The sequence below is a fragment of the Trachemys scripta genome, chromosome 23 (genome assembly GCF_013100865.1).
Source record: "Trachemys scripta elegans isolate TJP31775 chromosome 23, CAS_Tse_1.0, whole genome shotgun sequence".
Classification (NCBI taxonomy): domain Eukaryota; kingdom Metazoa; phylum Chordata; order Testudines; family Emydidae; genus Trachemys; species Trachemys scripta.
Genome location: NC_048320.1, coordinates 18,297 through 38,539, shown reverse-complemented (window position 1 = coordinate 38,539; position 20,243 = coordinate 18,297). Strand labels below are relative to the sequence as shown.

At 48.1% G+C, this 20,243-nt stretch overlaps 1 protein-coding gene across 1 annotated transcript in view; it reads left to right on the top strand.

Annotated features, from left to right (window-relative positions):
* LOC117869347 (zinc finger protein 251-like) overlaps nucleotides 1–6,475 on the top strand; it is a 30,617-nt gene extending 24,142 nt beyond the window's left edge. The window contains exons 3-4 of the mRNA XM_034756131.1: nucleotides 4,925–5,038; nucleotides 5,446–6,475. Coding sequence (XP_034612022.1) covers nucleotides 4,925–5,038; nucleotides 5,446–6,443 — 1,112 coding nt within the window. The 3' untranslated portion in view covers nucleotides 6,444–6,475. The remainder of the gene's footprint in view (nucleotides 1–4,924; nucleotides 5,039–5,445) is intronic.
* Nucleotides 6,476–20,243: the final 13,768 nt, after the last annotated feature.

The following is a 20,243-nucleotide window of genomic DNA, read 5'->3' as shown; positions in this document are numbered from 1 at the left end:
TTCAGCTGCAGGAGGGGTTCGGGGGCCAGGATCTGGCCCGGCGCATACCGGGGGCAGGGCAGGGCAGGCTCCTTGCCTGCCTGCCTGCCTGTCTGCCCTGCCCCTGCAAGAGGCTGGAACGTGGGGAAGGGGGGGCGGAGGGGCTGTGTGTTTCTGTTGCTTGAGGCACCGCCGCCAGCAGCTCCCATTGGCCGCAGTTCCCCGTTCCCAGCCAATGGGAGCTGCTGGGGGCGCTGCCTGAAGCAACAGCCACACACAGCCCCTCCGCCCCCCATTCCCCATGTTCCAGCCTCTTCCTGGAGCTGGGCAGGGCAGGGCAGGCAGGGAGCCTGCCCTGCTCCCGGTGCACATCTGGCCAGAGCCGCTCTGGTAAACACTGAGGGAGGGCGGGGGGGCTGCGAGGGGTTCGCGGGCCATGCGTTCTGCGTGTTTGAGACCCCTGTCCTATATCAAGCTCTGGCTAGTAGGTATGTGAAGACCCTGCCTCCGTCTGTCAGCTGGGAGACACAAATGTTTTCTCTTTCTATCCTCTGATGCCTCCTGACTGCTCTAAGCAAGGTGGGGTGGGACTCTGCTAAAATGTGCCTCGTGGAGCTTCCATTTACCTCGTGCTGCTGTTCCGTGAGTAGTGTGGTTGTGAGTGGGGAAGCAGGTACTGAGTGTTGGACTCTTGCTCTTTCAGGGGCCGGTGACTTTCGAGGAGGTGGCTGTGTATTTCACCAGGGAAGAGGGGGCTCTGCTTGACTGCACTCAGAGAGCCCTCTACAGGGATGTCATGCAGGAGAACTATGAGACGGTGGTCTTTCTGGGTAAGGAGTCCTGTCCCCTCTGTTATTAGAAGCTGTCAGGTCTCTAAAGAACCTGAGTAGTAATAACTTTATACCTTCATTCATCATAGAAGTTTTGACAAGTTTCCTTGCCCTCCTTTTTTTTCCTTATCTCCCACCCACTAGAATAATTTTTGGACATGTGCCTTTTTGGTGCCATCAGTCATTTTAAAATTGCATTTAATGTATCCTTATTGGATACATTAATAACTGCATTAATAACTATAGCTTTCATGCCATTTCCTCATTTTAAGAGGAAAATATGCCACCTGTAGAATTCTAAATTGAGTAAATAGGTCGATGACTGATGCATGGCTTGTGTGACAGTCAGATGAGCTCATCTTTTGATAGGAGAGCACATAATATTGCCATTCAGGACCCTCCGGGTGAAGGGAGAACAGAGCCGTGCAAGGGGAGAAGAAGCGGGGGGAGTAGATAATTCTGGGGTGCCAGGAAATGGTGAGTGTGTGTGCAGGATGAGAGCTAAGAAGCAGCAGGGATGGAGGGGGTAGTGAGAGACGAGAAGGGAATACAAGAAGCTCCCAAGGTGCTGGGAGGTGGTGACGGCTGAGAGCAATGGGAAGAAGGGGAGGGGAGTGTGGAGGAAGGGCACCCAAGAAGTGGGCTGGGTGGGTCAGTGGAATGGAGGAGAAGTTTTGTGATCTACAGTTGTGGGGGATCTGAGACATTTAACCCTGAATCCCTACCCAAGTCTTATTGCTTTAGAGCCTACGCTCCAGTTTTATTTCTGTTGTTTCACTTCTTTTTACGTTTCCCCCCCAAATATTATTATTTTAACTCTTGACCTCCCTCTCTCGCTCATTACCCCGCTACCCCATATAACCTCCCCATCTCTATGCACAGCAACCCTGCCACGGATCCTGAGTCCTTGCTGCATTCCTCCCGCCCATCGCAGGGCCACTACCTAGGCACAAATGGGCACTTTTTACACCTCTAAGATTACATATTGGGGTACAATTTGCCCTTGTACATTGCTATTCAAAGTTAATTGAGAAGATGGAATTTGGTGAAACTTGATTTAATACAGACAGTTATAATTGAAATCATAGGTAAGGATCAATACACATAACGATTAGACTAAGATAAGTATAGTAAAGAGGATCTTGCCTTATACATATTTACAAGTTATGGACACCATTGGAAACAAAGATCGAGGGGCAAGGGAGACCATCAGAATGGAGGCCCTGCTTCACTTTACTTGGGAACCTGACAAAATGAAAAAATGGTAACTGGGAGAGGTATTTTATCCGCTTCCTTATGGTAATAGGATGACTATATACCATATCTGCTCCTTTATTCTGATTAAAATAATGTCAACAGCTGCCCCAAACCATAAGTGGCCTTTGGGAAGTCCATAATTAATCATCAAGCATTAATACTCATGATTTACATCACTTATTTATTAATTCCAATATATGAATACGTCCAACTGCTGAGATACTGCATAGCAACCTAATTGCTAAAGCCCGCCCCAAACTTACTTCCTTTCAGAATCCTATGGCGTATTGCACCTGTTTGTGGTTCCTTGTTAGTCTCTCGAAATCAGGGTGCAAAATATCTGACCTGGGATTCTCTTCTTAGTCCTATTCAGGTAAATCCCAGACTTCAGCGTAACTACTCCCACAAAGCCTCCACCTAATATAAGGCCCTTAACTGTAGCAAGCTTAATAACCCATTTACTTATGTTCACCTCCTTGCCCCTGCATGCACATTCCAAGCTAATAAGCAATATTCTGATAATGACATTTTACCTCTAGCAAGTATAAAATTGCCACAAGACATGTGACTAGGTCATAGATCATAAAATCAGGTCGGGGTCAACAGGAGTGAGAGTTTGGAGAGAGTCTTGGCCCCACTCTCCCCATTTGCAGCAGCCACAAGCTGTCTTCCTTCCAGGCTCCTTGGATCTTTGAGCCTGTCCCTCCTGACGTTACATGGCCCAGTTCTTGTTTCTTACCTTCTCCTTTTCCGGAAGAATTAGAGGCTGTTGTTCCTGAATTTTAGTGTTTAATTCCCCAGCCTTCTCCACACACTGGGGGAGTTTAATTCTGCCTCCCATTACACCTAAGTCACTAGATTTCCTGATTCCCCAAAATGTGCTTTTGCAATGTCACAGTTCTAGGGTAGCTAAGCCTTTTACCTGCCTCCATGGTCTGCTCAAGGAATGCCCTCTAGCCAGCCCCTCTCTATGGGTAGGGACCCACATGCCTCTCCTTTTCGACCAGGGTTTGAGGATTGCAGCTTGTCCTCCACTGTGTTCACTGGACTAACATCCAGTTGCTGTGCTTTGCTTTCTCTCCAAGGGCTGTGAGCAGTGTGTGTGTGTGATAGAGGTGGGAATTTTCGTGATATTTCTATGATGCCAATATGCGTCTCAGTTTCCTTCTGTGATTGGTATTGCTATGATTATAAAGAGCAGGAGACTTGAGGTGTTTGGTCACGTAGCTGTTATGGGGTGATATGAATGTGTCATTAAGGACAGGCTGGGACCAACCTACATCAATGGAATACCCGACAGAGACAAGGGAATAATTCTCACTTGTCCATGGGAGGATCTCAGCTTTGCTGAGTGAAGCATACATGGACTCGTTATGTTTCTGGGAGCAGGAAGAACTGGGTTTGCTGATGCAGGGAGCGCTACTGGAGCGAAGACAAATGGACAGGCAAACTGAAAGGAAACCAAACTGTTTATAACAGCAGCATGGCTCAAGAGCATTGGCCAATATGGACTATATTATCTTATTTGCTTCTCTGTCCTAATCTAAATACTTTCTAATGCTGTGTTTCAGTTGACTAATAAACCCTGCTCTATTTTAACAGTCTGCCCAGTGTCACAGCAAAAACTTGCTGAGGAGCACTGAAGCATGAATGAGGAACAGTCTCTGAACAGGAGTGTAGTTCAGCTGGACCTGCTGGCAGAGCTCACAGGTTGAAATAGGAGTGTTGAAACCAGAGGCTCAGTCTCAGGTGCTGAAGCTACATGGCCTATCCTTGTGGAAGAGTGGAACCCCCTGGGGGTCTAGCGCACTCAAGGGGCACCTCCCAAGGACTGTTTAAAAGCCAGGGCATTGCACAGATGCCATGCATCCATGACAGTGTGCCAGAAGTTAAGTCTTATGGGAAAAAGATATAAAACAAGAAAAGGATCTAAATGTGTATTTACCATTGCACCCTCATCAGTCCTCGTGGGAATCCCTCATCAGTTACAAAGTGTATTAAAACCTTCCTCTAAGGCTTACCTCTTGGTTATCAGGTCATGTCAGTTTTGTTAGAGGGCTTTCCCTTCACCCTCCCACTTCACTGGTTCTTGTCACGCAGACAGCAAGCAGCAAAAGACCACAAGTTTGAAGGGCAGATAATGCGATGTTTATTGGGGTTAGTTTCCAAGCAAGCATATTCCAAAGTCCGTTACACCAGTTGGGCTTATCGCTATATTCCCAGAGAGTCTGTTCCCCAGTGTTCCCTTCCCAGCTCTGATGCCGCAGAGCCTTGTCTGTGTCCCTGTTCCCATTCCCCCCATTAATAAACCTGATTCCAATTTCCCTTCCCCCTCCTGTTTGACCCCAGTTTATATAGTCATATTCTCAGCTATACCTTAAACAATCATTTTACTGAAATTTAACTAACCAGTCCTAACATATTGTAACATAATTCTCTAACCAATTATATCCTACTACCCTAATTAACTTACACCTATCAAAACTAATTATACAGCAGACAGAAACAATTAGAGAACCAGACAGATTAACAATAGAAAAGTAGTGGCCATAAAGATAAAACAATACAGAAATGAGGGTACCACAACCGTTGATAAGTGATTTCATGCCAGACAGGATGCTATCGAACTAAATTTTCTTTAACCATCTTAAGATCTGTTTCTTTATCTGGTGGTGATGGCACTAAGGTAATGAATATGATTTATAATAATAACAACTCTCCTGCCACTTTGAGCCAAGGAAGCTGGCCTTGGGATGTTACTGCTTAAAAATGAGCTGGGGTTAAAACCATGGAATGTTCTTTGTGACAAGTATCCCATAAATTCCACTGACCTCCCTTGTTTTCTTTGCCTTGAGCAGGGTTTCCAGTTTCCAAACCTGATGTGATCTTGCAGCTGGAACGAGGGGAAGAGCCATGGGTTCCAGACCTCTACGGCTCTGAGAAAAAAGTGCTCCCTAGAGCTGCCTTCACAGGTTAGGAATTGGTTAAACCAACTCAAAAACTGTCCATGAATACAGGAAACATTTGGGATGCCCTACAAAGACTTTGTGAGCTCTCCAAGTTTAAGATTGTTTCCTGCAGATGTGGAATCATTAGGCAGATGTCACTCATGGCTTCCCACCTATCCTGACTGAAAACTGGCAGCAGATCCCTCCCTGATCCCACTTTCCCCTGCGTGTTCTGGTGAGATGCAGACCAAAACTGATCCCTTCCTCTCTCCTCTGGGGAAGGGTTTGGGGAAAATCAGCTCCTGATAGGTTTGATCTCTCCCGCACATATTTTGGTTTGTTCATCCCTTTTTCCATTCCTGTCTCTGAGATTTCCTTTCTGTCAGGCACAGGCAGTGACCTATGTCTGGATTCTCTCTGTCTCCCATCAGGTGTTGGGATGGTGAATGAGAATGAGGAGAATCCCCAGCAGGACGATGCTGAGAAAGTAGAACCACATGGAACATTATCAGGAAGATCCAACGTGAATGTTTCCAGGAGTTGTGCACTCCCAGAAAAAGCAAAAGCCTGTGAGACTCAGCAGAGGCCAGAGGAAAACCTAAGTAGCCTCTCAGACCTTATTACACACGAGAGAATCAACTTGGAAGATACACGCTACATATGCCATGAGTGTGGGGAAAGCTTCAATGGGAGCTCAGAGCTTTTCACACATCAGGGAATCCACAGAGGAGAGAGACCCTACATGTGCTCTGAGTGTGGAAAATGCTTCAATCGGAGCTCACACCTTATCTCACATCAGACAATCCATACGGGTGAGAAACCTTATGGATGCTCTGAGTGCGGGAAACGCTTCAGTCGGAGCTCATACCTTAACACACATAGGAGAATCCACACGGGTGAGAAACCTTACGGATGCTGTGAGTGTGGGAAAGGCTTCAGTTGGAGCTATGCCCTTATCGCGCATCAGAGAATCCACACAGGAGAGACGCCCTACACATGCTCTGAGTGTGGGAAAAGCTTTAATCGGCACTCACAGCTTATCACACATCGTAGAATCCACACAGGAGAGAAACCCTACACGTGCTCTGAGTGCGGGAAATGCTTCAGTCGGACGTCAGCCCTTATCACACATCGGAGAATCCACACAGGAGAGATGCCCTACACATGCTCTGAATGTGGGAAAAGCTTCAATCATAGCTCAAACCTTATCTCACATCGTAGAAGCCACACGGGAGAGATGCCCTACACATGCTCTGAGTGCGGGAAAAGCTTCAAACAGAGCTCTAGCCTGAGCAGACATCGTAGAATCCACAGTGGAGAGAGAGCCTACACATGCTCTGCATGTGGGAAAAGCTTCAATCAGAGGTCATTCCCTATTAGACATCAGAAAATCAAAATGGGAGAGAACTGTGAGAAATGCCTTGATTAGGGCTGGCCAAAGATTTCTTTAAAAAAAAAAAATCACATTTGCTAATTCCAATATAGTGATCTTTGCACCATCTTCACCAGAGTCTCTCAGCTTCCCCAGATGAGTTCCCTGCTTCTGCAGCTCACCCTGCTTTAGGGTCAGTCCTGTGATCTTTTCTATCAATTCCTTTCCTTTTGAGTCGTAGGTGTGTGTAAAAAGAACAGGAGTACTTGTGGCACCTTAGAGACTAACAAATTTATTAGAGCATAAGCTTTCGTGGACTACAGCCCACTTCTTCGGATGCATATAGAGTGTCCCTCCAGCCAGGAATGTTCATCAGCTCCAGGTGAGGGAGAGAGATTTGATCCCAACAAGCTACACTGAGGCAAAAACTACCTGGGCCTTACATCCACTAGGACTGTACATGACGTTGGCTGCTCAAGTTAGTGATCTTGGTGTAAAAAGACAATTATAGTTGTAGTGCAGATGCAGCCCGGTTGCAGTGGTTGGCATTAGCTTTCCCCTTGACCTAACCTAAACTCCATCACTTTTCCTAGTCTAGACAAACCCTGAGCATCACAGTTATACTGTTCCCCTATTTCAAAGCAATTGTTAGTCATTAAGTTTCCCCTTCGGGAACAAATTATTTCATTCCCAGTTGCTTTGATGTTGCTTCAAGTTTTGCTGGAGAGCAGATATTTTTATTACCATTTTCCTCACTTAAAATATATTGAACTATAACAAAGAGCAGGAACATGGCAGGGATAGGGAAAAATGTCATTTCACCCTCTGTAACAACAGAAGAAGTTAGGGTAAGTCAGAGAGATTCCCTTATTCCCCATCACCATCTCAACCCCCCTGTTGTTCAGTTGGTTAGGTCAATATTTTTCCTAAAGGGTTGGGAAGAGGATTTCTTAGTAAATGACATGTAAGTAGGCAAAATACCCATACATTTGGCTCCCAAAGCAGTTGTGGCCCAGGCCCTGCATGAGGTCTCTCCTTAAGATATCTCCTTCCTAATCAGGTGCATGTTGCCTATTATTTGGGAAATGCAATCCCTTTCTAGGTAGAGATGAGAAAAATGGAAATGATGTTTCTGTTGAGATCACCCCTGGGAGATGCTGCAAATGTGTAGAAAATGGAATCTGTGTTGAATGTGATATAGCTGCAGAAAGATACCTGTTTTTAATAGATGCCTGACATTTGTTGTCTTATAGGGATTCTAAACTGCACCTGAATTTAGTCCCTAATTTAAATCTGTGCCACCAGATTAAAGAAATAAAAGGGCATATTTGGGGGCGTTATACCTCACTATCGCTACTGATACGTTGTGTGGTTGGTGAAGAATTCTACGCCAGAGACTTGGAGTAATTTTATACTTAAGGTCAAAGATTTGATAGGGACTCGGGTAGAAATTGCAGGTACTAGTGGTTGATTTTCACCCCAGATATGGAAGCTATGGTGATCTGTGGCCCAGGTAAACTATTTTTAGAACGCTGCTCCCTAGTTAAGTGGCATTGATCAGACTCCTAAAAGATGCCATTATTAAATTGGGAACAACTGTCTTTTACCATTTGGATCCAAAGTTAGATGAAGCACAGAGGAAAAACAGCTGATTCCTTCAGAGCCATTCCATGCCTACATCCTTCCCCTCTCTCCAGGAAAGCAATGGCAGACAACTGTTTCACGCCTTTTTCCTGGGTGAACAGTGCAGACGCCATACCACAGCAAGCATGGAGCCCGCTCAGCTCAAGACAGCAGTCATGAACATTGTAAACACCTTGCACATTATCGTGCAGTTTATGCTGAACCAGAACCTGCAAAACCAGGAGTAGGCTACGGCAGCGTGGTGGCGAGAGTGATGAGGACATGGACATGGAATTCTATCAAACCCGTGGGCCCCGGCGCTTTGGCGATCATGATGTTAATGGGGCAGGTTATAGCCGTGTAACGCTGATTCTGGGCCCGGGAAACAAGCACAGACTGGTGGGACCGCATAGTGTTGCAGGTATGGGACGATTCCCAGTGGCTGCGAAACTTTTGCATGCGTAAGGGCATTTTCATGGAACTTTGTGACTTGCTTTCCCCTGCCCTGAAGCGCCAGAATACCAAGATGAGAGCAGCCCTCACAGTTGAGAAGCGAGTGGCGATAGCCCTGTGGAAGCTTGCAACGCCAGACAGCTACCGGTCAGTTGGGAATCAATTTGGAGTGGGCAAATCTACTGTGGGGGCTGTTGTGATGCAAGTAGCCAAAGCAATCACTGAGCTGCTGCTACAAAAGATAGTGACTCTGGGAAATGTGCAGGTCATAGTGGATGGCTTTGCTGCAATGGGATTCCCTAACTGTGGTGGGACGATAGATGGAACCCATATCCCTATCTTGGCACCGGAGCACCAGCGTACCCAGTACATAAACCGCAAAGATACTTTTCAGTGGTGCTGCAAGCACTGGTGGATCACAAGGGACGTTTCTCCAACATCAACATGGGCTGGCCGGGAAGGGTTCATGACGCTCGCGTCTTCAGGAACACTACTCTGTTTAAACAGCTGCAGCAAGGGACTTACTTCCCAGACCAGAAAATAATTGTTGGGGATGTTGAAATGCCAATAGTCATCCTTGGGGACCCAGCCTACCCCTTAATGCCATGGCTCATGAAGGCAAGCCTGGACAGGAGTCAGGAGCTGTTCAACTACAGGCTGAGCAAGTGCCGAATGGTGGTGGAATGTGCATTTGGACATTTAAAAGGTTGCTGGTGCACGTTACTGACTCAGACTTCAGCCAAACCAATATCCCCATTGTTATTGCTGCTTGCTGTGTGCTCCACAATCTCTGTGAGAGTAAGGGGGAGACCTTTATGGAGTGGTGGGAGGCTGAGGCAAATCGCCTGACTGCTGATTATGGGCAGCCAGACACCAGGGCGATTAGAAGATCACACCAGGAAGCGCTGTGCATCAGAGAAGCTTTGAAAACCAGTTTCATGACTGGCCAGGCTACGGTGTGAAAGTTCTGTTTGTTGAAAACCAGCTCCCTTGATTGACTCATTCCCTGTAAACAACCCACCCTCCCCCCTTCGATCACTGCTTGCTTTCAAAGGAAATAAAGTCACTATCATTTAAAAATCATATATTCTTTATTAATTGATTATAAACCTAGGGAGAGAACTGACAAGGTAGCCCGGGTGAGGTTTGGGAGGAGGATAGGAGGGAAGGAAAAGGCCACTAAAAAAATTCAATATAATGACAGCCTTTTGCTTGGGCTGTCCACTGGGGTGGAGTGGGAGGTTGCACTGAGCCTCCCCCCCCCTCCTGCTGCGTTCTTACACATCTGGGTGAGGAGGCTATGGAACATGGTGAGGGGGGAGGGAGGTTATACAGTGGCTGCAGCGACACTCTGTTATCCTGCTGCTGTTCCTGAAGCTCCACCAGACGCTGGAGCATGTCCGTTTGATCACGCAGCAGCCTGCCATCTCTCATCTTGAGCATCCCTCATGACCTCACGTTCACTGGCATCTTTCCTGTACTTTGATACCATGTCCTTCCACTCATTCAAATGAGCTCTTTCATTGTGGGTGGATTCCATGATTTCCGAGAACATCTCATCACGCGTCCTCTTTTTCCGCCGCCTTATCTGAGATAGCCTTCAGGACAGAGGAGGGAGGCTTGAAAAATTTGCAGCTGCTGGAGGGAGGGGAAAAAAGGAGAGAAGTTTTTAAAAAGATACATTTTACAGAACAATGCTTATACTCTTTCACGGTGAACAACACTATTTACATTACATAGCACATGTGATTTCAGTGCAAGGTCGCATTTTACATCTTAATATTGACTGCCTGTGGCTTTGGTGTTAGAGATCACAGACATAGGTCTGGGCAACAGAATTCGGCTTGCATGCGGACATGGTAAGCCATTGTCTTTTGGCTTCTGCTCCCTCCTTTCCCACATACCAAGCTAAGCCCATTGAGTGCTGTGGTTTTCCTGCTAACCTTCAGCAGCAGAAAACAAACTAACCCCCCCCCCATCCAATTCTCTGGGATGATCGCTTTATCCCTCTCCCCACCACATGGCTGGTATCAGGGAAGATCCCTGCTAGCCAAATGTGAAAAGCTCAGCGCCAATTACCCCCCCCCCCCCCCCCCCTTGGATAACTACAGGGAAGGATTTCTTTTCAGCCACAGACAAACAGCCCAATAGGAAGGGCCACCTCTGTCCCCTTAATTAAATTCCCATATTTCAACCAGGTTACCATGAGCAATATCACTCTCCTGAGGATTACACAGTGAAATAAAGAACGGATGTTGCTTGAATGCCAGCAAACACATACGCTGCCAGGCTTTGTCATGCAATGATACCAGATTACTTGCTACTAGCATGGCGTGGTCAAGTCTCCTACCATGGAGGACGGAATAAGGCTGCACTGCCCAGAAACCTTGTGGGCAGTGCAGCCTGAGCTCACTGACATGGAGATGTCCCTGGAGGATTTCCGCTCCATCCCCAGACACATTAACAGACTTTTCCAGTAGCTGTACTGGCCACGAATGCATCCCAAGTCCTCAAGGCAAAGTAATCATTAAAAAATGCTTTCAAATCATGTTTTATATTTTAAAAGGTAAACTCACCTGAGGCCCTTTCCATGGGGTCATGGTCTGGGATACTGCCTTGGGAGGGTACTTCAGTCAGGCTGAGAAAAAAATCCTGGCTGTTGAGGAGAACGGAGTGCTGTGTGCTCTCCGCAAGTTCGTCCTCCTTCTCCTCTTCCCCATCCGCAGAATCCTCAGGTGTGGCTGAGATTACCCCCACCTCGGAATCCACGGTCAGAGGTGGGGTAGTGGTGGCGGCCCCCCCTAGAATTGCATGCAGCTCCTCGTAGAAGCGGCATGTCTGTGGCTCTGACCCGGAGCGACCGTTTGCCTCCTTTGTTTTTTGATAGGCTTGTCTGAGCTCCTTAACTTTCATGCGGCACTGATATGAGTCCCTATTGTGGCCTCTCTCCATCATGCCCTTGGAAATTTTTTCAAAAGTTTTGGCATTTCGACTTTTCGAACGAAGTTCTGCTAGCACTGAATCCTCTTCCCCATATAGCGATCAGATCCAGTACCTCCCGTACGATCCATGCTGGTGCTTTTTTTTCCGATTCTCGGATTGCATGGTTACCTGTGCTCTCCACGCTGGGCAAACAGGAAATAAAATTCAAAAGTTCGCGGGGCTTTTCCTGTCTACCTGGCCAGTGCATCCGAGTTCAGTTTGCTGTCCAGAGTGGTCACAATGGTGCACTGTGGGATAGCTCCCGGAGGTCAATACCATCGAATTGCAGCCACACTAACCCTAATTCGAAATGGCAATATCGATTTCGGTACTACTCCCCTCGTTGGGGAGGAGTACAGAAATCGGTTTTAAGAGCCCTTTATTTCAAAATAAGTGGCTTCGTTGTGTGGACGGGTGCAGGGTTAATTTGATTTAATGCTGCTAAATTCGAATTAAACTCATATTGTAGACCAGGCCCAAGATGGGCCATTACAGACAGTTGACAAGAGGTGTGAGGATACTTAACATGGGGAAATAGATTCAATCTGTGTAATGACTCAGCCATTCCCAGTCTCTATTCAAACCTAAGTTAATGGTATCTAGTTTGCATATTAATTCTAGTTCAGCAGTTTCTCGTTGGAGTCTGTTTTTGAAGCTTTTCTGTTGCAAAATTGCCATCTTTAAGTCTGTCACTGAGTGACCAGAGAGGTTGAAGTGTTCTCTTACTGGTTTTTGAATGTTATGATTCCTGATGTTAGATTTGTGTCCATTTATTCTTTCGCATAGAGACTGTCCGGTTTGGCCAATGTACGTGGCAGAGGGGCATTGCTGGCACTTGATGGTATATATCCCATTGGTAGATGTGCAGGCAGGTGAACAAGCCTGTGATGGTGTGGCTGATGTGCTTAGGTCCTATGATGGTGTCACTTGAATAGATATGTGGACAGAGTTGGCATCGTGCTTTGTTGCAAGGATAGGTTCCTGGATTAGTGTTTTTGTTTTGTGATGTGTGGTTGCTGGTGAGGAATTGCTTCAGGTTGGGGGGCTGTTTGTAAGCGAGGACTGGTCTGTCTCCCAAGATCTGTGAGGAAACCTCCTCAGAACTGGCCTTGTGTTTCTTTCATGTTTGATATCTTTGGGGTTCAAACATCCAGACTATATGTGGTTCACAGCAACAGATACTTTGAGAAACCTGCTGGGTTAACCGGGCTTTTTCCAAACTGACATTGGCTCAAAGTCTGTCTCAATTCAGCTGGATTGGGACACTTCTGTATCAAAGGAGTGGTTCACTCCTGATTTGTCCAGAGACCTCAGGGGAGGTGTGGTAAGATAGGATAAGTAGGAATTGACAATAATGAAGTTAAAGGTAAGGGTGAAAGACCCTCATCGTGCAGATGAACAAGCCTGTTCTGTTCATTCCCTCTGACACATCTAGCACTGGTCACTTTCAGGCAGCACACTGGGCTAGATGGACCATTGGTCTGACCCAGTATGACCAGTCTTGAATTCTTATGTAAGCCATCTACAGCCTTGTCTACACTGGCAAGTTTCTGCTCAGGAAAGCAGCTTTCTGTCGTGTAACTTCTGAGGTGTACGCACTGTCAAGCCACTTAGTGCGCAGAAACAGCACAGTTGTAGGGCTGTAAAAAAGCCACCCCGATGAGAGTTGTACATCTTTCTGCGCCGGGGCTACAGCGCCGCGGTGCCAGTGTAGACACCCAGGTGGATTACAGTGCTGTGACTGGCCTCCTGGAGGTGTCACACACTCCCTGTTCTTGTTTCTCTGGTCATCAGTTTGAACTCTACTGCACTGCCCTCAGGTGACCAACCATGAAACCCAGCCCTTAAATTACTTGGGAATTTCGAAAATCCCCTTCCTGTTTCCTCAGTGATGCATGCAGTGGTCTCAGCGCATCTTTTGAGGTGACCATGCCTGCTCCACGCACCGGGGATCCCCTGCTTGGAGCAATGCCGAGCTGCTGAACCTCATCAGCATTTGGGGAGAGGAGTCTGTCCAGTCTCAGCTGTGCTCCAGCCGTAGGAGTTATGATACCTACAGATTTCACGATGCATGAGAGAAAGGGGCCACGACCAGGACATACTGCAGTGTAGGGTCAAAGTGAAGGAGCTGCGGAACGCCTACCACAAGGCGTGGGAGGCAAAACGCCGCTCCGGTGCTGCACCCACAAGCTCCCGTTTCTACAAAGAGCTGGACGCGATACTCCATGGGGACCCCACCTCCACTGCGAAGGCCATTGTGGGTACTTCAGTAGCTCACATGCCAGTAGAGAGTGGACCAAGCCAGGAGGAGTAAATCTTGGACGATGATGTGGAGGAGGACTCGGAGGTCAGAGATGCATGCAGCCCGGACTTCTTATCTACTCCGGAGGAGGTTAGCCAGTCACAGCTGTCAGAGCTTGGCGAAGTGCAAACAGGAGAGGAGGCCCTTGGTGAGTGGCTTTGATCTGGGGAAATCACTGAAGCAGGCTGTTGGGGGCAGGAGGGTTGCAGAAAGGAGGCTCGTGTCTGTATGATGTGTGTACCACCACATACCTAGTCTGAGCAATGGAACAGGGTGTTGATTGACTCCCTCACTTCACGGGAATCTGCCCCAGAGATCTCCATGAAACTCTCATGGAGATACTGGGCAATCTGCTGCTGCAGGATCTTTGGCAGAGTTGCTTTGTTTCTTGCCCCATTAAGGGTTATTTTCCCATGCCACTCTGGCGTCACCGGAGGGACGGTCGGCAGAGACCATTGCTGCACACAGGTGAGCCGCATAAGGGCCAGGGCGGACACTGCAGTCTTGGAGAAGACCCTTCCTTGATTCCCTGCTCACCCTTAGCAGAGAGATATCTTCCATAATGAACACAGCCTGTGGAAAATATGGGCACACAAATGATTATAAGGCCTCCCCCTCCCCCACAGTGCTGTATCTCCCCAAGAGTCACGTGCCCACTGTACAGTACAGTCCTGGACAGTGATTTCCCCTGCCCCTGCTGTTACCATTTTGGGGGTCTTATGGCTCATGTGTGCTTGGGTGGGGACCGCCATTTAGTGATAGGTATGTGAATAGTGGCTGTGTTTTAAATCACTGCATCAGTGGTCTGTGTGTTGCAAACAATACTGCTTCTGTAAAATGTTGCATTTTGGCTTCACAGATATGACCTTGAGAGCCCAGCCTCCCTCTTTGTTATTGGCGGCTGAACGGCTGTTCAGAATTAGAAAGTGGCCATGAAGAACTAAAGAGAACTTTCTGCATGATGTCATGAGGCACTCTATGGCTGAAAGACAAGAATTGAAGGAGTGGCGGGACAGCGAGAAGAAAGACTGAAAGGAGAACACTGTGTGCCAGAATGAAGCCATGTAGCGGCTCTTAAACATTATGGAGTGGCAAGCAGACACGGTCTAGGCGCTACTAGCACTGCAAACCAAGCAGTTCCGTGCCCGCCCTCCCCTGCAGCCGCTGTCGGAGGGTGGGCACTGAGAAAAATACCCCTTGCAATTAATGTACTCGCTAGCTAGGTAGTCTGGTGCCAGAATTGGAATATGCGTGCCATCTATCCCACTCCACAGTTAAGGAAGCCCATTTGTGCAATGCCATCCACAATGGCAACGACGTTGCCCAGAATCAGGGTCTTTCGGCGCAGGATGCAATTAATGCCCTGCACACTTTTTTGTCAACATGCATCCAACAGTTGACTTTCCCCCTCCAAACTGGTTAGCGACTGATTCGTAGCAGTCTGGAGTAGCCAGTTTCCACAGTGCAATTGTCATGCGCTTCTCCAACGACAGGGCAGCTCTCATTCTCATGTCCTTGTGCTGCAGGGCTGGGGTGAGCTCATCACAGTCATATGAATGTGGCTTTCCTCATCCAAAAGCTCTGCAGCCACTGCTAGTCATCCCAGATGTGCACAACAATGTGATCCCACCACTCCGTGGTTGTTTCCTGAGCCCAAAAGCACCTTCCACTGTGGTCAGCTCCTCCATGAATGACACAAACAATCTCGTGTCATAGCTACTATGCATGGCGAGATCAATGTCCAATTCCTCTTGCCTTTGTAGTTTAAGGGATACTGAGTGCACTGCTCTGAATACCGCTCCAAGTGCCACAAGTGTGAACACGCTATTGTGCGTGCAGCTGACGGTGTGAAATCTCAATAGCGGTTTCCCTTCAGCGCTCTCTGAGTGGCACTGAACTCCTGGCACTGTAACTCTGCCCATGTAGACTAAGGCCTTGGCTACACTTGAGAGTTACAGCGCAATAAAGCCTTCCAGAGCGCTATACCTCACTCCCCATCCACACTGGCAAGGCACGTACAGCGCTGTATCTCCGTGGCTACAGTGCTGCAGGTACTCCACCTTCCCAAGAGGAATAACAGCTGCTGCAGAGTGGCTGAGATGCTGCTGCTCCATTGTAAATGGGGAGTAACCTTATTACGCAGTGTTTGACCTCCGGAAGCTTCCTCTCTTGTTCCTCTCTTCGTTTTGTTGTGAACTCCAGACACTCCAGGAGCTGCTTATCAAAAAAACAAACACAGCTACTATTTGCTTTGAATGAGTAGAGGCAGGCTGGAGGGCTCCCTTTGGAATGCCCACAGCTAATGTTTGCTTGAAGAGAGAGGCGGCGCCGGGGTGGAGGGGTCCGTTTCGGGGAGCGGCTGCTTATCTGGTCTGTGAGAAAAAAAACAAAAACTGCTGTGTGCTTTCAGTGACTGAGAGAGGGGTGGAGGAGGGAGAGGGGTTGGAACTTGCAAGGCAGGGTGCTGACACAGTGTCCGCCCTCCAAAAACCCACACTCTCTCCCCCCACACTCCCTGTCTCACTCCACTCCACCCCCTTTTTGAAAAGCACATTGCAGCCACTTGAATGCTGGGATAGCTGCCCATAATGCACCGCTCCTATTGCCGCTGCAAATGTGGCCAGGACAGTGCGCTGTCAGCTGTCAGTGTGGACAGACTGCAGCGCTTTCCCTACTCAGCTGTACGAAGACAAGTTTAACTCAAAGCACTGTACAGCTGCAAGTGTAGCCATACCCATAGCATCAGAGAGATTGACTGCCAGGATCCCAGGACTGATCTCCTCTGGGGAATGAAGCACAACGTCGATAGGCTATGCAGCCTTCACTAGTCTCCCTGTACATGAAAACCCTGCTAGCCCAACATGCTGGACCATCTCTGCCATTACCTGGTTCCTGAACTGCAGCTCCAGTTCCTACTCCAGGTGAATCCAAAGACTGAGAGGTGCAGAGATCCAACCCCTTATAATCTTAGAAACATTTTGTTCATTTTTCTATTTTTTTGTCCCTGTTTCTTTTTATGAAGTTGGAGACCTCCCGGCCTTTCTATTAGATTGGGGCGTAACAGTGTGGCTCAGTTGGTGAGTGTGTGAACACCTCTGAAATCTACACAGGGAAGATGCTAGAAAGAATAGGTCCCCAAATCTGAATAGTCTTAAAACTGCCCAATGAAATGACTGAATGTATGCTCCTCACCCCTCCTGCACCCGCAGCCTGCATCCAGCACCCAAACTCCCACCCAGAGCCTGCACCTCCTCCACCCCCTCCTGTTCCCAAACATCCTCACAGAGCCTGCACCTCCAGCATAGAGCCTGCACCCCCACCCCCTCCCACACATCCCCTCCTGCCACCAAATTCCCTCCCAGAGCCTGCACCCACACTCCCTCCTACAGCCTGCACCCCCACCCCCATCCCTGCACCCAGCACCCAAACTCCATCCCAGAGCCTGCACCCCAGACCCCCTCCCCCACCCAAACTCCCTCCCAGAGCCCACCCTCTCACCCCTTCTGCACCCAAACTCCCTCCCAGTGCTTGCACCACAATCCCCTGCACCCCAGGCCTCCTCCCCCCACTCAATATCCCTCCCCAAGCCTTAGGCAGGTGGGGTTGGGGTTTGGGGGGGGTGGGCTCTGTGCATTCTGGGCACCACCAAAATTTCTACAAACCTGCCACCCCTGTTGTCCACTGCACTCCTTGGTTCTCTCCAGCTGCTCCCCTTCTAGAGACTTTTTTCTGTCCCATCTCTTCTCCTCTCTGTGCTCTCTCTTTCCCTGCTCCCATTTGTTTCTTATGGGACCTGGCCCCATAGTTCTATGTTGTGCAATATCATGTTTAACTTTCCAAATCATCTGGGGCCCGGAGAATATTTCCAGGTGGTTGTCCCCTATGTAGAATGCAGTGATCTCTGGTGTGTCCTCAAGGGGAACCAGTTCACAAAAAAGAGCCAGGAGCTGGTCCCAGTGCATCCCCCATCTGCTGTGCGGAGAGAAAATTGCCTCCAGGCCAAGGCCCAGCTGCAAACCCCTGGCTGAATTACAGGCTGTCTTGGAAGCCCACTGCACAATGCTGTGCCCACAAATTCATATCCCCAGCCACACGTGTACTTCCATATAATCTAAGTAAGAGACATGGGGAAGGAAGCAAACAGGGCTAAAACGTCATACATATGACCCACCACATGCATTGGCCTCCCCTCAGGCAGGGGACTTATAGGCCCTTCTGCCAGTTGGTATCAGCAGCAACAAGGGCTGGCTTTAATGTCTAGGGGAGGAGAACAGCAGAGATGGAGGAGGAGAGAGAGAGTCTTGGGAGAGGAAGCAGCTGGAGGGAAGTAAGGAGTGCAGCGTGCAAACTGACCAGCTGAGGGTCACAGGAGTCCTGAAGGGCCTATAGCTGCAGGTCCCAGGGTGTAATGGTCAGCTCTCAGGACTCTGAATCCTGCAATCTGAGTTCAAATCCCAGTGGGACCCCCTGGTTCTGTGTTGGTTTGCTGTAAAGCCTTGGAGCTCAATGTGCTTGATTTCCTTGTTCCTAGGTGCACCAGAGTGAGGTTTTTCCTTCCTGCTGGGTGACTGGTGCCCACTAGAGCTAGGTCTTTGGTCTGGCTTGTTCAATAGGTTGGGACCCTAGACTTAGTCTGGCAAGAGATTCCTGCGGGTTGACCTGATGGTTGTGTTTCTTGCTGCTTCACCTGATGCCCACAATTTGGTCCTTGTACCTGCAGCTGCCATGCTCTTCCTCCTGCCCATATGGCACTTAAGGGGAGCAGTAACAGGGCCAGGCTTAATAGTCAGGGAAGGGCAGGAGAGAGAGAGAGAGTCCCAGGCTGAAGGCCAGCACACCTTTCCTTCTCTGGGCCCTAGAGCACAGGCGGCTGTTGCTGATAGCTCTAAGGGAAGGCTTAAATGCCACAGAGCAACCAAGGGCAGGGCAAGAGGATGGGAGGACCATGTCCATGTGTGAATTCAGATAGTAATTGATATCCCGGCTACATACACATAAAAGTGTGCAGCTATTATGTTGCTGAATATGATAAATTTTATAGACTATTAAAGAGCACATCTTTACATAAATTATACCCAGAAATTGCTGATATCAATATTAACTTGCAAATTTCCCTGTATAAGCAGACATCCATAGAAATATCAATATTTGGCCTTAAAGGAAGTATGAGGCTTCCCTTTAGTGCAAATAAAGCAGAAATGTTGTCATGTTTTACATAAATTTTCACCTTACAGAAACTTACATGTTTCTCACTGTCCTGAGTTCCATGGGACATGGGGAAGCTCTAGGAGATGTCTCCCCTGGGGATCATGTATTACCTGGATCCAAATGCTGGGGGAAGCCAGACCAAACCTGCAGCCAAGAATACCAATTCCTAGAAGCTCCCTCCTATAAAGAACTAAACTGAGGGGTCGTGAAGAAGCTGGATGTTAGGTAATTTTGCCTGAGTGCTTAATGTGATGGATCAGAAATTCATTGGGGTGTCCCCACACAGGTGGAAATGCTGCTGACTATGAAACTTCCTGTCTCTTTTGGTTTTAGTGCAATATTAGTGGCCAACCATGGTACTCACAAACATTCTCTCTCTCTCTCTCTCTCTCTCTCTCTCTCTCTCACACACACACACACACACACACACACACACACACACACAGAAAATCCTTGCAAGAAGTCAAAAATGATTGCTGGATTTCACTGCTCTGCTTGATAGTATCCGAACACAAGCTGAACTTGTCAGGCATAGGTGGGGGCTGGCAGGGAGTGGGGTGTGGGATGGTTTCAATTACACAGACAGACTCTAGTGACAAAGTTCTAGAATGTGTGGGAGTGGAAAGCTGGTTAGTCAATGTTGCACCTCTCATAGACAGACCATATCCGCTGGGAGGGGAGTGTAAATCTCATCTCTAATATGGCACATTCTACCGAACGTGAGAGGTACCTTCATTTATGCTCCGTGAGGTTTGATCTCTGTTTTGTGCACTGTGTTTGTGAATGAAAATTATAGACTACCATATTCAAGAAAAAAAAATGCATCAGTACATGGGATTGCCTGAACCACCAACAGAGAAATGCCACTGAGTGAAAGGTAATGATGTTCCTCTGGACTAGATAGGGACTGGCTACAAAGCTTGCTTACGCACACACCAGATGCGTTCAGCATTAGATCGTTTAATACTCTACCAGGAGTTCATTTAAAGCAGGTATTTTACACACCGCCACCTTGTGGCTGATTAAGGGGATGCTAAACTCTAGTATACTAAAGGGTGCACTGCAGGGCCTCCAGGCTATTTGCCTATCATCATGCTCTGGCTTCTGTCCAAAACCCCGGCAGAGCAACGAGACATGCATTTGTAGGCTCCCTCTCATAGCCCAGTCAGATCATAGATTCTACAGCCTGGAGAGTTTGTTTTCTTCATTCGGGGTCATCTCCTCTCCCTGTGTAGCCAGCAGTAATGCCTGATGGTCCTAACACACATGTCCCAAGCTCTAGTCAGAAG